This window comes from Durio zibethinus, chromosome 10 (assembly GCF_047325235.1).
Source record: "Durio zibethinus cultivar Kanyao isolate XHJ-2024 chromosome 10, ASM4732523v1, whole genome shotgun sequence".
Lineage (NCBI taxonomy): Eukaryota > Viridiplantae > Streptophyta > Magnoliopsida > Malvales > Malvaceae > Durio > Durio zibethinus.
Window position 1 is genome coordinate 16,123,700 of NC_143171.1, and position 16,089 is coordinate 16,139,788.

Consider the following 16,089-nt stretch of genomic DNA (forward strand, 5'->3'; position numbering starts at 1 on the left):
ATACATTCTTCAAGAAAATGAAAGCAATACCATAGCATGATTTTCATATGACATGTGCATTGTTCGTCCAACAAAGGTAACAGAAGAATAGATCTATGCTTCTTGTTGTGTGAGAACCTTGAGATCAAAGGATCCCATATTTAATACCCTAAAAAACTTTCGACTATTTTTTTAAGGTTTCAGTTCAATGTTAGCTATTTTGGATTGTTGCCAATGGTCATAGATGATTCGATCTAATGAGACATATCTAGATAGTAGTTGAATTGAAATAGAGAGATTTTAGAAAAAGAAAAGATTGTTTTGGTGTCACATTTGATTGTATTCACAAGTCACCCAATTATATTTGAATCATCAAATATAAATTTGAATAAAAAAGTATATCATGCAATATAATAAAAGAGAGATCGTAAGAAACTTGAAATGTGACTAAATGGGTCTAAGGTATTGTATACTTACTCTACTTATACTTGAGAGTTACTATACATACCTCACAGATGTATAAGTGACTAGATACGATTATGAGCTACTATATACACCTAATAGTTGTATTGTAACTGAGCTCTCGGAATATATTGATTACACGCTTATTTCTTTGTAAGAATCTGATGAATGAATAGAGAAAACGTCCTCGAGATAATAAGAGCTTAACATTCATTCTATGCAAGTGGGAGATGTAGACATAATCATTCATAATAAGTTATAATCCATGACAAAGTTAGGTAGTTTATTTCTTAATAAAAAAACTGCCTTAAGCAGTTCACTAACTCCATTAAAAAAAAACTAAAAAAAATTGCCACCTATATCTACTATAAAAAGGTATCGCCTTTTAACAAGCGGAATAAAAGAAAAAAAAACCGGTTCTCACAAAGAAAAAAGAAATTAAGAAAGTAAGAGAAAACAATTGAGTAAGCATCGTATAACTCTCAAAAAGAATTCTTACTTCGATGATTGAAGGACTTATGTTATGGATACAAACAATTTTTGTATTGTGATTTTATTCAACGACTAATGATTCAAGTCAAGTTTTCAATTTCACTTTTAGTTAACAAGTATGAATGTATGATTATGTTCATATAAAGCATGTATGGTTATGTTCATATATATATATATATATCATACATATATTTTATCTTTCAATTACTTATACAAGATATATTTACTAAATAAAACAATATTAGGCATTGGAATAAGTGATAATTTTACTTTTATAAAATTATTATGGGATTTAATTAGTTAATTTTACTTAATTGTCTTATGTGTACGTCAAATTAAATAAGAAATGAACAAAGCTAGTAAAAAGATATGGATAGCGACATAATGATTGAAATTAAAATTTTAAAAATTCACATAAAAATATCAAATAAATAAGAAAAACTACATATCAAACCTACTCACAGAAAACCAAAATTTGCAAAAGTTATCTCTAATCTTCTTATGCAATACATATGTTGCTACACTCTGAACACACCTCAAATACATTGCAAACACGAACCAAATAACACATAAGCCGCCCTCCCTTTTCCCCTTTAGTATTTATTTCCACCATTTTAAAAACATTGGTTAGTTCACCAAAGTGTTATATCACTGCTTTTGTCAAATCTTCCACTTACCACGTGTCCTGTCAGTATTAGCCGGTTATTTTGGGTGTAAGCATAGATGTTTGGATCTTGAATGTTTTATTTTGGGTGACATGTAAAAGTGTGTATTTCCTCTTTACTTTCTTTTAAATGCCAAAGCGTACATGGACCATTCGTTTGTATACGATGAACCAAGTGAAGAGAGAAAAATCATTGTTTTCCATAATTACAAAATCGCTTGGGATCTCATTTGTTTTATGCCAACAATATTTGCACTATCAAGCCGATTGTTCCTTTTGTTTTTTTTTTTTTTTGAAAAATAAAATACGAACATTTTAAATCTTCGTAGTTTTGAAAGTTAGTACAAAAAATAATAAAAAATTCCTCGAAATAGCGTGAAGCTAATTCTAGTATTTTATTAAGGCCTGGATCCTTGGGACAGTAATACATTACTAGGCAACAATTTGTTGAGAAAATATTACACAATATAATAGGAAATATTGCAAAGACAAGTCCATGGAGATGGGAACTGACATTAGCAACTTCCTTAAGGTTTTGAGTGGAAGTTTTACTATTATTAAAAAATTTAAAAAAAAAAAAAAGAAAAAAGGAACTACATTATCTCAATTACAGCTCGGCTGAGAATTCTTCCAAGGTTAAGATCCTCAAATGCTTTATTTCCTTCTTCAAATTTGTATTTTTGGGAAACAGAACTGTTCAGATTGAAGATTCCTGTTTCAGCTAGTTTAACCAACTTGGGTAGATCCTGCCTTGCCCTCGCTCCATAAGAACCAATCACTTTTATCTGCTCCAAACCATTATTAGAAAACAAGAGTGTCAATCATGGTTAGAATGAAATATTAACGTAGGATCTGTCAATGGAGTGCTGACACTTAAGTCAGGCGACCAAGGTTCAAATCCTGACTACTCAAGTACCCAAAAAGGAAATAAGGAAACAATTGCCAAACTCTCTAACCCAATTTACAAGATATAGAAGTTCAAATCAAAACTGCTAATCAGGGTTTCTCAAGTCATGAAATGCTACATCGTACAAGATATATGTGATGTAGATGAAATATTCTCCAATAATAATTAAAAAATATCAAACATTCACCACGATCTCACTAATCCAAATCTCAGGTACCTAAAATATCAAAAATTTGATATCTCAATAGCACCAATCCGGTCTCCTAAAAATTGAAATAACACAAGGTTCTATAACTAAACTCAAAACTCTCCTGATTTAAAGGATGAAACTCACAAAATTGAGACCAAAATCATAATCAAAACCTCAAGAAAAGCAATAGAATAGGAAAGTTATCAACTTGTTCACATTAATATGGCACCAATGGCATGAGGACATGTATATACATATGGAAAAATGGAAACATTGGACGGACCCAGCATACTACAGTGTTTACTAGATTTGTCAGAGCTGACCCAAATCCAAATCTGGTTCAACACGATTTAAAAAAGTCAACAACCCGATCAATTGGAAATCATAATACTGAAACTAAATAATATAATGTTGATAATGTTGATCAAGTTTAACATAAGGTCATTTGGACATTAATGATGAAGAATGAAGAGTTCTTGGTTTGTTTTAGTATTTATCACCTAATTATTTAAGTACTTGTTTACTTTATTTAGAAGTATAGGTTTTAAATTTTGTTTAAAAAAAAAAACTAAATAAGTCTAATTACTTAAATATAACTAATCTTTAACATATAAAAATTATAAAAAAAATATCATTATATTTAAAGCATTCAAACTAAATAAATTAATACAATTATTAGTATATTTTAGCCTATAAGCAATAATTCATAGTTTGATATCAATTTTATTAATAAATAATAAATCAATCAAATTTAAAGTTTACTCCAATAATGAGCTTTCCAACCTCTTGACCTTTTCCCTCCCCAAAATCAAAGTCCTAAATTTGGGAAGAAAAACCAAAACGATAAAAAACTAAAAGGAAGTTGAAAGATATATATATATATATATAAGTAAAACCCTTTTCCTCCCAACTTCCGGACCCATTCATTTCCTTGCCTAAAGTGCACAACCTTTTCCAGACAACTCATTACCCCTCCTCTTTTTTTTAAATTAAAAAAATGCATTAAAGGCAGAAAAATGAAAAAACCTTTATATAATTGCATTACAATTTAATAATACAGCATAATATTTCTTTTTTTTTCAAATTTTAAAATTTTCATTATGAAAGAAAAAACAAGTTTATCGTTTGGTCATCTATTCGTTTTGTACAAAGAAATTAAATTACATATCAAATCTTTTCGAGTAATTAATTCAAGTCATTACGGGTTACAAATCTAATCAATTTCAGGATTCAAAGTGCTTAAAGTTGGGGTTTGGATTCATGATGTTTCGTATTTGGAAATTTTCGATTTTGGATCTTATCGAACTTAGGTCATTTCAAGTTGCTGATTTTTTTAGTCAATCTAAGTTATAAAAGGTTCAGTTCTTGGAAAGTTTAAGCAGGTTTTCAAGTTTGGTTTAGATTTTGACACCTCTAGTTATTCTTTTAGTTTCCTTGAAATTGGAGTTCCAGTAACGTGCATGGTGTTTAGCTGTGAAATCAGCCTCCAATTAGGACATTAACGCTGGTTCTCTTAGCTATGATTTCTCTGCTTTATTGGGGCTTTGTGATGATTTTGACAAGGTATGCAACTTTAAAGTTATGGTTTCAAGATCAACTAAAGTATGATGATTTAAGAGTGTTCGAGGAGTCGTTCATAGTTGTGCTTCCAAAAAATATCTACCTTATGGTTGGTTAGGATTGCAGAACTTAGAATAGTATGGTTTCACTTGGTGGCTATGGCAACACAAGGGCTATGCAAAGTACTAGGCATCAGATGATTATGTTAGATTAGGATTTTGAGAAGCATTTTGGATTGGTTTCGTGGCTTTGTATGTTGGTGTTCTTTTAGGAGATAAAGCAGAAGGTATGCAGAGAATTTACAGAGACATACAATGCTTCTAAAATTGGCTGGAAGGAAGAGCTGAATTATAAGTGGGACACAATCTAACACATATCCGGCCATAAGGATGGTTGCATCCACCTTTAATGTACTTTATAGATTATCGTTATAGATTATATTAGGTTTTCTGTTAACAAATCATGAAAAATGACTAAATATTGGAATATGGAACCAATAAGTATAATCAAGTAGTAGAGTCTAGGGAAGTCGGAGATAACGTTAGAGCCGTAAATGTAATTTAGCCATGTATTGAGAGAAACAAAATGCTTTACCTTTCTACGAACAAGCCGATTGATGTCCACCTCACCTATAGCACCAGTTTTTGCAAGTCCAATCATAACTGCTTTTCCACCATCCCTTACACTCTGTATACATTGCAAAAATGTTTGAGGTTTCCCCAAGGCTTCCACAGCGATGTCAACACCTGCTCCTCCAGTAATTTCCTTCTCAAAACAAGAAAATAAATGCCTTTGAGTAAAATTTAAAAAAAAACAAAGAGCTAATGAAGAAACAAATAATTTCAAACAAGCATTTAACAAATAGTCTGACTACTCAACAAAAAGTCCTCCAAACTCAAGGTTAATAATGTCTTAAATATCAATATCTGAAACTATCAGAAACTAACTCAAAGTCCAACCTTCAGCTCATTGCAAAATTTTGCTATAGCTATGAAACAGCTGAAAACTTAAACAGATGGTCGCAAATGATTTATTCGATAGAAGTGCAGCTAATCTTTTAGCTCATTGGAGACGTGTGTTATAGCTATATGAAACATGTATAATTGAAAATTTACACAGTTTACCAATGTAATTAAACCTGTAGTAGTTCTGCTGCCAGAGACAAAAATTGTTTCGTGACCAACTTATATATTAACAGAACTGTCTAAACCATCTCTCGTCATCAATAAATTTTAAATTGTTTAAGTAATATACTGAAGAAGGCACCGTTCCCGTTCAATGTGATATCACTGTACATTCATGACAGGTATGAACAATTATTCAATTCAGCAACTGGTTTATTAAACATAGTAATAATTTTATTTGGAGTTTCGGAAGGCAGTAATAATTAGCAACTGGAATCTACAATCCCTGAGGCAAGGGTTAACTACTAGCCATTACTTTTTTATCCCAATTCTTTAACCAAACAATATATAGGTTCTTGAGTTTTAGGGTAGTGTATGAGTGCCATGTGACACTTTAGGTTTGGGTTTTGATTTGTGTGGGTTTTGAAGGTTTTATTTTTGGGATTTTAGGTTTGCTTGTTTGGCAGGAAATTTGGACTGCCAAAATAGTTGGCGATGCTATCTTGGCAACAGCAGAAGACAACAAGTGCCACATCATTCAAGGTTTTTTGGGCAGAAAAATAGGAAAAAAATAAACATGCATCTAATTTCCAGCTTTCCTTTTATTTATTTCCTTTAATTTATTATAATTAATTATAATATTGTTAATTCAAATTAATAAAATTGTTCAATTTGCTAAACCAGCTAAAAAAAATTACAGGATAATAAAAATTGTCATACAAAAAATTCTCTAAAATTGGAATTTTTTAGGATAACTGTTAGTAAAAAAAAGAAACAATAAATAATTGTTTGACCATTTTAAAGAAATAATAGTCCATAAAAGATAAAAATGGTCATGTAATTGAAAATTTGATGAGGAATGTAAATAAAAAAATAATTAATCTTAATTACTAATATATAAATGCTGCGAAAATGATTTTAAAACTTATTTGTTGCATTTTATACTCTAAATATAATATGCTTGTATATATTCATTTAAATAAAAGTAAGCAAAGTATGATATTAATCATGATCTTTGTTATTAATAATCGAATCAAATTTTGCAAATGAAACATTTTGATAACATGAACTTTATTATACTTTATACCATGAAATATTTACATATACTAGGTTATATAATAAAATATAAATATTTTAAAAAATACTATAAATATTTTAAAAAATATTAAACACACCTGCAAAGACATTCATGATATAAGCTAGTATTTTATGAATAATTACAATTAATATATATTAATTTTTTAACTTTAATTTTATTTCATTTTTAGAATTATCATTACTAACAAAATATAGTTAAGAGTAATATTAGCATGTATTAAGATATATAATATTTTCAAATAACAAAAATTTAAAAAAAAAAGTTTGATCCTGCCTCAACACGTGGGCAAATTACTGGCATAAATGTAATTGAAGGAATTTTAACCTACCAACAAGATATCAGGACAAAATCAAAATGGATTTAATATTTAATTCAACATATTCTGATTTAAAATTTTCACTGTAGGCCTTTCATGCTTCAAGATATGTTTTGTAATTCCTTTAATCAACAAAAAATATAAATTATTTTATCAAATATAATTTCCTTCAATTTATTTTTGATTACAAAGATTTTTAAAGATTAAGAAAAATAATAGAAAAATATAGATGATAATAAGATTTTCTATCTCTAATCCTTTTTTATAATTATCTTTTTATTTGTTTATCTTTATGTTTGCTTACTGTTGTAATTTGTCTATAATCATTTAAACTTATATTTTTAAGTCTATGATCTAAATTGATTATCACAAGAAAATATTGTTATATCTTTCACAAGAACTTATATCTTATGTTTGCTTATCGTGGTTGCCATGTCATGTGCCACTGGCACTTTTATGCCACACGGTCAAAGTTAATGGCCCTAAAAGAATCTATTAAGAGATTTCCTTAAATGAATTAAATTAATTAGCATCCTCAAGTGACCAAAATTAAAATGTCATGAAATGTCCATTTAGGTAAAGTTAAAGTACTAAACTGGGCATTCAGCCAAAAAATTTACCGTTCATGTCATGTGCCGGATTGCTGGTATAATTGAATTCAGTACTGTTATATAATATTGAAAACCAAAGAGCCAGGGACAATATACATACTTTAATACGTTCAACGGCATCTTCTTCTATCGCATTTACTGTATGAGTGGCACCCAAAGTCTTAGCTTTCCGCAGTTTATCATTCTGAATATCCACAGCAATAACATCCGAGGCACCAAATGCCCTTGCTATCTGTAAACAACTGAAGGAAAATTCTTGTTGTGACTATGTAATAGTTACGTAAAATTACTGTCAAATTTACCAAAAAGATGCAATTCCTTAAAATAAGGAATCTGCCAGTATAAAAATCAAAAACAAATGACCAAGATTCAGGATTAGGAGTCCAGAATTCTGACAGTAATCTTTACCCTTGCATGTTTGGGCTTGCAGACATTGAGGATAAAATGAAGGAAACATGTTTTAAGTTGATTTAGACAAGCAAGTACGAAGGAAACATGTTTCCGTGACTCAGTTGCCACCAAGCTTTAATTATTTTCATCTGATATCAACCAAGAAGCCTTAACTAAACGTTTTCCACAAATATCAAGCCTCAACATCGCCAGTTTTGCCTACGAAATACCTATTTTATGGCAGTTATACACTAATGCCTCCTCTCCCTCCCTTGTTGCTGTCCCACATTGCCAGTTCACCACCCACCATAACCAGGGAAAAAACAAGAAGACAGAAAAACTAAAGGGGAACAGAAAGGATGTCCATTCCATGTTAGCAGCTAAATGATCACAAAGAATACACCTTACATCATGATGTGCAAAACTATAAAATAATGACTTTTACCACAACAGATTAGAAGCGCTGCACAAAACCTTGACCAAATATTAACAATTAGAGTAAATAGCATCTTTGGTCCAAAATCCTTTAGTTACATGAGACTGGAAAGCTATTACTTGACCCGATTTCTCTTTTTTTTTATTTCCACTGAGGACTTCTCAAATTAGATGGTTGGAGTACCTAATTGGCTTCTTCTGCTACAACACTTTATTTTCAAGATAGATACAAAAGACAAATAGTACGAATGAAACCGTCAAGAATCACACATACTAAAAAATGGCCTACAAATAAGAAGGGAAGCTTTACTTGCAACATATATACAGAAGACTAGTGGTACAGATAAAATTACCAAGAAACACAGATGGTAATATGGATGACAGGGAAGTTGCCGAAAGAACACTTCTAAAGTTTTCTGGGGCTAAATCTGCCAGTTCAGGTGTTCAATTAATGTCTTTAAGATTCAGGTTATGTTTAACTTTCTCATCCATGAATTTTAACATTATTAAAAATCTCTCCTTTTAAAGGACTGGAACGGCATTAACATCCATTTTATTTCTCTAATGCCTCATATATAAGTTAGCTTGTAAGTCGATGCACAGTCTGCTATATCTTTATCCTCTAACAGTTATATCATTTCTACTTTTCTTTAGGATTTCTAGGTGCCTTTTAAACCTTGTAAGTTGATGATAAACACACCGACTTTTTCAAAATGACCAATTATCTTGTTTCAAAATCTGCTAAATAAGTATGTAAGTACCTTGAACCAACCCCTCCAACTCCAATCACAGCAATGGAATCCCCAGGACAGACCTCAGCCGCATGCTTCATGGCACCATAAGCAGTAAATACAGCACATCCTAAAATTGCAGACTCAGTGTATGGCAGCGATTTTGGCAAAATAGACAAAGCATTTGCTGGAATGACGCAGTATTCAGCAAGGCCTCCCATGCTATACATGTATACTGGTTTTCCTACACAAATAGCACAACCTCAGCTATCCAACAATGATGCCAACACTATTCAGATAAAGTTGCTGCAAAAGAGTAGACAGATGCGTAACTTAGGAAAAGAAAACTACAATAAGTGAAGGTTCAAACACTGCAGTTAGCTTGAGTCTAGGGAAAACAAGCTAAGATACCAAACCCTAATGTAAATGTAAAATACCAAATATAATCCAAGATCTATAAAATTACAATTAAGCCCCATGCATACAACAAGAGTAATAAAATAAAATCCTAAGTAAGCTAATCCCTCAATTAGCTTACTGGGTTCTGCATCATTCTCCACTTGTTGGAGAAAACTTGACCTTGCATTTTTAAGTGTTGTATTATAAGAAATCTGCAGTAAAACCCAAGAATGGCACTGTGAATAATAAACTTTTCTGCAGCACAAATATCTGCAACAAATTTACTTGCATCTCATCCTTGAAGACACCTGAAAGAACGAACTCAATGGAAAATTTTCACCAAATTTCTCTACTGTTGTGATACTCGTGTTTGATAGCTAGAACTGCAAAAACATTGTCAACAGAAAGGTCTTCACAAGACAGCACTTAACTTTTCCTTCGGCAATTCAGTCTCAAAAACTTCAAGTGGCTTACCATGTTGCATCTCTTTCTCTAGAACCCTTGATTTCTCAACGGCAGCAAACACCAGTTTAGGTTTAGTAAGCTTTGCTTGAAATTGCTTCGTAGATAAAACATGTTCTTGCTCTCAATAACATATGCTGGTTCAGTAGCTTGTTTTTCTTCATACTTATTGATATCAAGTGAACTCATTGGCTTCAAAACAATAGGCTTGTACTCAACAGAAAAATCATAGGTATTTTCTCTCTTGTTAGTATTCATATCTTGATCATAAAGGCAAAGTCAACCAAGAAGGATGTGTGTTACTTGCATAGGAATGACACCACATAGTATGGAACCATCATAAAGACCACAACTAAAAGAAACAGTCTTGTTATTTTACCAGAATGGTTGTTTTGTTTATCCAAGCCACCTTGTAGGGTTGTGGGTGAGGTTGGGTTGAAAGTTTAAGATGGTCCACTATGAATGCTGAAACTACACTCCTGCAACTTCCACCATTAATGATGAGCTTTTTAGCTTGATCTTTTTAGCTTGATCAACACAACATAGTAAGATTTCGAATATCGAGGTCCTTCCCCAATCTTCTTTTTCTACTTTAGGAGTTGCAAGAACCTGCTGCATAATGATACAAGCCAAATAAACAGGGAAGGAAGAAGTAGCTCCTGCTATATGCAAATAGCTGGAGGAAGAAAGAATAGATGGTATAAAGGAAGAGAGAGGAGCAAAAAGAGGCAGAGAATACTTTGTTCAATTTGCAATTCTTCTATTGTACCTTACAACATTGATTTCTCCTCTTAAATCTCTCTAACAGACCAATACTCACCTTGTAACTAATCAAATGTAGCTAATCCAGTATTACTATCAAACCCGAATATTACCATTACTAACAGAATTAAGCTACCATTTCAAATAGACACAGTTGTTGGATTGGGACTTAACTACTGGGCCTAAGTGATCCTTGTTCGTAATCCTTGTCCTCAAAGATTAAAAAGAAACTTGAACTGCAAATCATACAAACTAGATTGTTAGTAATGTGGATGAAGGCATCCAAGCAATTATGATCTTCACTCAGCTCATCCATTTCCAGACTAACAACAATATCTTGCAAGTTCTTGCAATTTTGGAGAACCTTCAGCACACCACCATCAATAACATAATATTCCTCACCAGAATATGAAGGAAAAATATACAAGATGTAAAATCCAAATAATCCACAGCAAGATAAATTCCAAGCCAAAAGAAATTTGCCTTAACAACACAGTTGTGGCCTCCACGTAGAAAGGTTGTTGCAGGGGATGGCTCTGCCAAGTCATCCGCATATACGTAAAAGGTTTGCATGGTCGTGGTGATACTCTTCTGAGGACCTCTAAAGCAACCAAGCTTGGTTGGGAAATGACAGCATACAATGACTACCAAGCAAAACACACTTCTGACTTTGCTAGAGTAAAACAGAAAATGTTGTCAAATAAGAGAACATCCTGCACTTTAGCATGCTTCTTGTTCGTGCCCTTTTCCAGGACACTAGCTGACTCTTTAATTAGTAATCCAACATCATTCAATAGAGCATTTGCAACATTAAGGACTTGAATCTCCACCAAATAAACAGACTCAAGAAACTTTGGCTTGCCTGTAAGCTGAGAAGCATGGAAAACCCTTCTAGCAGTTGGAATGATCTGACCACCACTTCTGTGAATGGCATCATCATGGAGAACCACATTAGAGACTTCAAAGCAGATACCCCTCATGTTATCTTCAGCCATTGTACCTTCCCTTAATGCCCACAGGACCACAACATCAGAATTCTTAATTTTATGAAAGTACTGAACTCCTTTACACATATCAACAACCATTTTAGGACCAATGATCTCATCACCATCCATAATATCTTCTTGGAAATCCATGAGACACAACTCAAGGTGGTGATCAGTGTACTTCAAGGAATCCAGAACAGGGTCCTGTCTAGCAGCCAGCTTCTTAAGTGCTTCAGCCTCTTCCAATGTTTTTGTACTTCATCCACCATTCCCCTTTCACCAAGATCTTCTGCTTTCTTTAGCTTCTCATTTATCATCTCCTGAGTACTAGGATCAGGTGCAGGTACATGCATAAGTGCCAATGGTGGTGGATTTGGCAAGGGTTGACGCAACAATGCTCTATCTTTGTTGAATTCATCCAAAAATAAAATCGACTACTTGTCTGCTCTTTCAGTACTAAGCTCTTCTACTTCTACCAAAGCTCGAATCTTAAGATTTGACATGCCTTCAAGATCAACTCCATTCAGCTTCTCCTTTATCTACTTCAACAGCCCAAGTATTTCAAGCATTTGTGTAACCTGTGAAAGACGCATTAGCATTTGGCTTCTTGAAATGCATTCATGATCAAATCTCAAAACATCGTTGTCAATGCACTTATATGAACATTTCCAAATTGCATTCCAATATCATTGACTGTAGTGTCCAATCCACCATGCCACTATTTGCTTGAAGTCAATGTGGAACTATGAATGACCATTTCATCAGTCTGAGGATCAACTGTTACAATAGTTTCAAGCCCTTGAACATTGAAGCCGTGACCAAGTTCAGTTGTACACAACATCCAATTATTTGCATCTTATGTGCAGTCACTGATAATCACTTCTCTTGCAAATGATACAAGCCAAATAAAAAGGGAAGAAAGAAGTAGTTTCTGCCATATGCACATAGCTGAAGGAAGAATAGATAGTATAAAGGAAGAGAGAAGAGCAGAAAGAGGGAGAGAATACTTTGTTCAATTTGAAGTTCTTCTATTGTCCCTTACAACATTGATTCTTCCTCTTAAATCTCTCTAACAGACCAATACTCACCTTGTAACTAATAAAAATAACTAATTCAGTATTACTACCTAACCTGAATATTACCATTACTAACAGAATTAAGCTACCATTTGAAATAAACACAGTTGTTGGACTGGGACTTAACTACTGGGCCCAAGTGAACAACTAGCCCATCTGCATCACCAATACTCTAGCCCATAACAAATAACAGACAAAAGAGAATTATCCACAAAGCGATCATCTTCAAGATCAACATCCACATAAGTTCCATAATCAAATGTTCTTCTACAACATGTCCTTCAGTTGTTTCTTCCTTAATTTTTTTTCTATTCCAATGTGCAAGTTATTTTTTGCTGGACATTGGCATCCCATATGTCCTTTTTCCCCCACATTTAAGGCAAGCAATACTCTTGAAGCCCTTACTTAAATTATTGGAATCATTAAAGGAAGAAGAAGGATTTGACCTGTTATACCCATTATAAGACTGACTAGCGACAGATTGGGCAAATATGCTTTCCATCATAATACCCATTTGCATCTATGTCCTCCACTCGAACAGAAGCTATTTTTGTAATTGGATAACTCTAAGTATTCCTCCACATCAAGTGCTGCTTGGAATGCATCTTGGACATTGTAGGTAAGCTGTCTAAGCAACTCTCTCTTGATTTCATCCTTCAAATCAGCTTTAAAATCAAGCTCCTGCTTGGTTGCCACTTCCACAAATTCACTCCTAATCATTAGATCATCAAATTTTTGCATATACTCAGCCACTGACATGCTGTCTTGCATCAAAGTAAGAACTTTATCATGCATTTTGTCAAGATAATTAGGTGCCACAAACTTTTCTTTTAATTTAGCTTTCATCTCATTCCTTTTGCTTATTTGTGGCTTTCCCAACATGGTTGGTTCTGTTTCTCTCAACACTAAGACACCATACTTTTGCCAACCCAAAAAGCTTCATCTTTGCAAATCAAATCCTTCAAGGTTCTGACATATGGTACTAGTCAAAGTACTCCTCAATAGAGGAAAGTCAATCAGAAAATACTGTAGGATCAACTTTTCACTCAAAATCTGGAACTTCTAGCCTGATTTTCTTCGTTACATCTCCAGCTGTATCTTGTGCTTCTAGACTTCTCTAGCTGATTTTCTTAGGACAACTCCACTGTTTTGGCTTTGAGGAAGGGTTTGAGAACTTGCTGCCTCAGAAAGTTGTTTGCCTCGGTTGGAGAATTTTTCAACATTTCTTCCACATTGGACAATAATCTTGCTTCTTGAGCATCTATCTTTTCTGATAGAACCTTCTTGGTTTTTTCATTATCTCATTGGAAAGCCTCAAACTTTGAATTAAGTTCTGCATTCCTCACCACTGTTACCCATGTTACGGCAACAACTTTAGGATCTTTAAGCTCCAATACCAATTGATGCAAGACAGCTTAGGGGGCTAGGGTTTTATGATAACAATAATTCGACATTCTGAAAAAAAAAAGAAGGGAAATTTGAAATTTGACTAAAAAAAGAAAAACAGAAGAGAAACTCTTATAGTTTCTTGATCACATCACACAACCAAGAAGAAAGAAAACCTAAGCATCACATCTGGGTTGATTGCATCACAATCTGAATAGCAATAATGCTAAAAAATTCTCATAATCATAATTTATCTTTTAAAAGAAAGAGTACATTGTTATTTATATAGGCTACTAGGCTTCTAACAACCTTAATCCTAAAACAACTAGAACTCATATTCTATATAGCACTTTAAAGGACAACTTTTAATAGAAGACTAAAAAACTTGACTTAAAACAAAACCTAATAGAGTTAGAAAAACAAACTAAAATATTAAACCCTAATGTAAATGTAAAATACCAAATATAACCTTAGATCTACAAAATTACAATTAAGTCCAATAAAATACAACAAGGGTAATGAAATAAAATCATAAGTAAGCTAATCTCTCAATAGCTTATTAGGGTTCTGTATCACTTGTATTCCTAATGTTCTACCCTTAAATAGCTTTGCAAAATCGGCTACTATGGAGACTTGATAAGCAGTCTTCAGACAATTGAATCAAATGATTACCACTTTTTACTCATGATCATCACAATGTATTCAAATTAATAATAAAAGTACCACTGCTGCGAAGGAAAAGCCGTGTTTCACCATCATAAAGGGTCCCTTTGGCTCGATTGTACGCGAAGAAGTCTTCACATAAATCATCATGGCCCTATTTCCCAGAAATAAAATGGTAATATATTATTAGTCATGACAAATGAATTGAAATGGAAGCATAGCGTCTCATAAGACTATACCTTAGAACAAAAGAAACAGTTACCACAAGGCATGATAAAAGCTCCAACTACGTGAGATCCAACTGGAAATCTGAGAAAAACAAAATGATAACAGCCCATTTCTATCTCCACCAAAAACACTCAAGGGGGATGTGCAAAGAATATGAATTAATGAAAAAGAAGTGATCTCATCTTTTACAAAAGCACGAGTAACGAAACCTTTCAGTGATTTTGTGGTCGGTGAGTGGGCCATGTTCAACAACTTCCCCAGTTATCTCGTGCCCAATAACGCAAGGACTAGAAAATGGAATTTCACCTTTCATAACATGAAGATCAGAGTGGCATACTCCACACCCTGCAACAATAGAAAATGGACCAAAACAATGGAATTGACCTCGATGGAACTCAACAATCATATGAAAAAAAAAAAAAAAAAAAAAAACTAAATGTACCCTTGGTTTTTATCAGGAGTTCTCCAGCTTTGGGACGAGGCATATGAAATTCTTCAATGGTGAGGGGCTTGTGGGGTTCCCAGAACACAGTGCCGCGCATGTACCCACCTGAGCTCACATGATACGCAGCCGATAATGGAAGGCTGCTCTCTACATTCTTGATGTCGTTACTTTTACTAACATGACTCGAAAACCAACAAGAAGATGATAAGATTGAACGATTGTTGGGCTTTGAAGATAGAAGCTTCCTTGAGATGGCAATCCGAGTTACTATTGATGAAAAACCCATTTCTGATTTACAGCGGCGCGCAGTGGAGTGAGACTTGGGACTTTGAATTTTGACATTTTAACTCAGTGTTTAGGGTTTCAACCGCCACGTCAGTTTTTTTTTTTTTTGTTGAAAAAAGTCAAAGGATCCAAACAAAGTCCTATTCCTTCCATCTGGTTTTTAATAATTTAATAGTTGTACAATCATTCAATTTAAATGGATAAGGGTTCAAACTCTCGATCTAGAGATTAAAACAAACAAATATAATTCATAATTTATTTTAATGGTTTATACTTGCATCGAAAGTTAGATACAGTACCTCCTAAGCCGAGATGTGTATATGAAAAATATTTTTAGTGCTGTATATTTTTATAAAATAGATCGCAAATTAAAATTAAAAAATTATTATAAATACATATCACATGTTAGGTGTTGATATTTGTACAAGTCTTAAAAA

General features: G+C 33.1%; 1 protein-coding gene across 1 annotated transcript; it reads right to left on the reverse strand.

Moving 5' to 3' along the window:
• Nucleotides 1–1,968: 1,968 nt before the first annotated feature.
• Nucleotides 1,969–15,786, reverse strand: LOC111291949 (GroES-like zinc-binding alcohol dehydrogenase family protein). Its single transcript, XM_022884089.2, has 8 exons — nt 15,365–15,786; nt 15,132–15,267; nt 14,934–15,003; nt 14,755–14,848; nt 8,991–9,204; nt 7,505–7,646; nt 4,849–5,019; nt 1,969–2,382 (listed from the first exon to the last, which is right to left on the reverse strand). The coding sequence occupies exons 1-8, from the start codon at nt 15,651–15,653 to the stop codon at nt 2,191–2,193; spliced, it is 1,308 nt and encodes a 435-aa protein (XP_022739824.1). The 5' UTR covers nt 15,654–15,786; the 3' UTR covers nt 1,969–2,190.
• Between the last annotated feature and the right edge of the window lie 303 nt (nt 15,787–16,089).

Bases quoted from the DNA above. Each gene is read 5' to 3' on its own strand.
- LOC111291949 (XM_022884089.2), bottom strand. From the start codon at position 15,653: ATGGGTTTTTCATCAATAGTAACTCGGATTGCCATCTCAAGGAAGCTT. The intron at 15,004-15,131 runs GTTTCGTTACTC...TGTTTTTCTCAG, and splicing joins GACCACAAAATCACTGAAAG to ATTTCCAGTTGGATCTCACG. The intron at 14,849-14,933 runs GTATAGTCTTAT...TCTGGGAAATAG, and splicing joins ACTGTTTCTTTTGTTCTAAG to GGCCATGATGATTTATGTGA.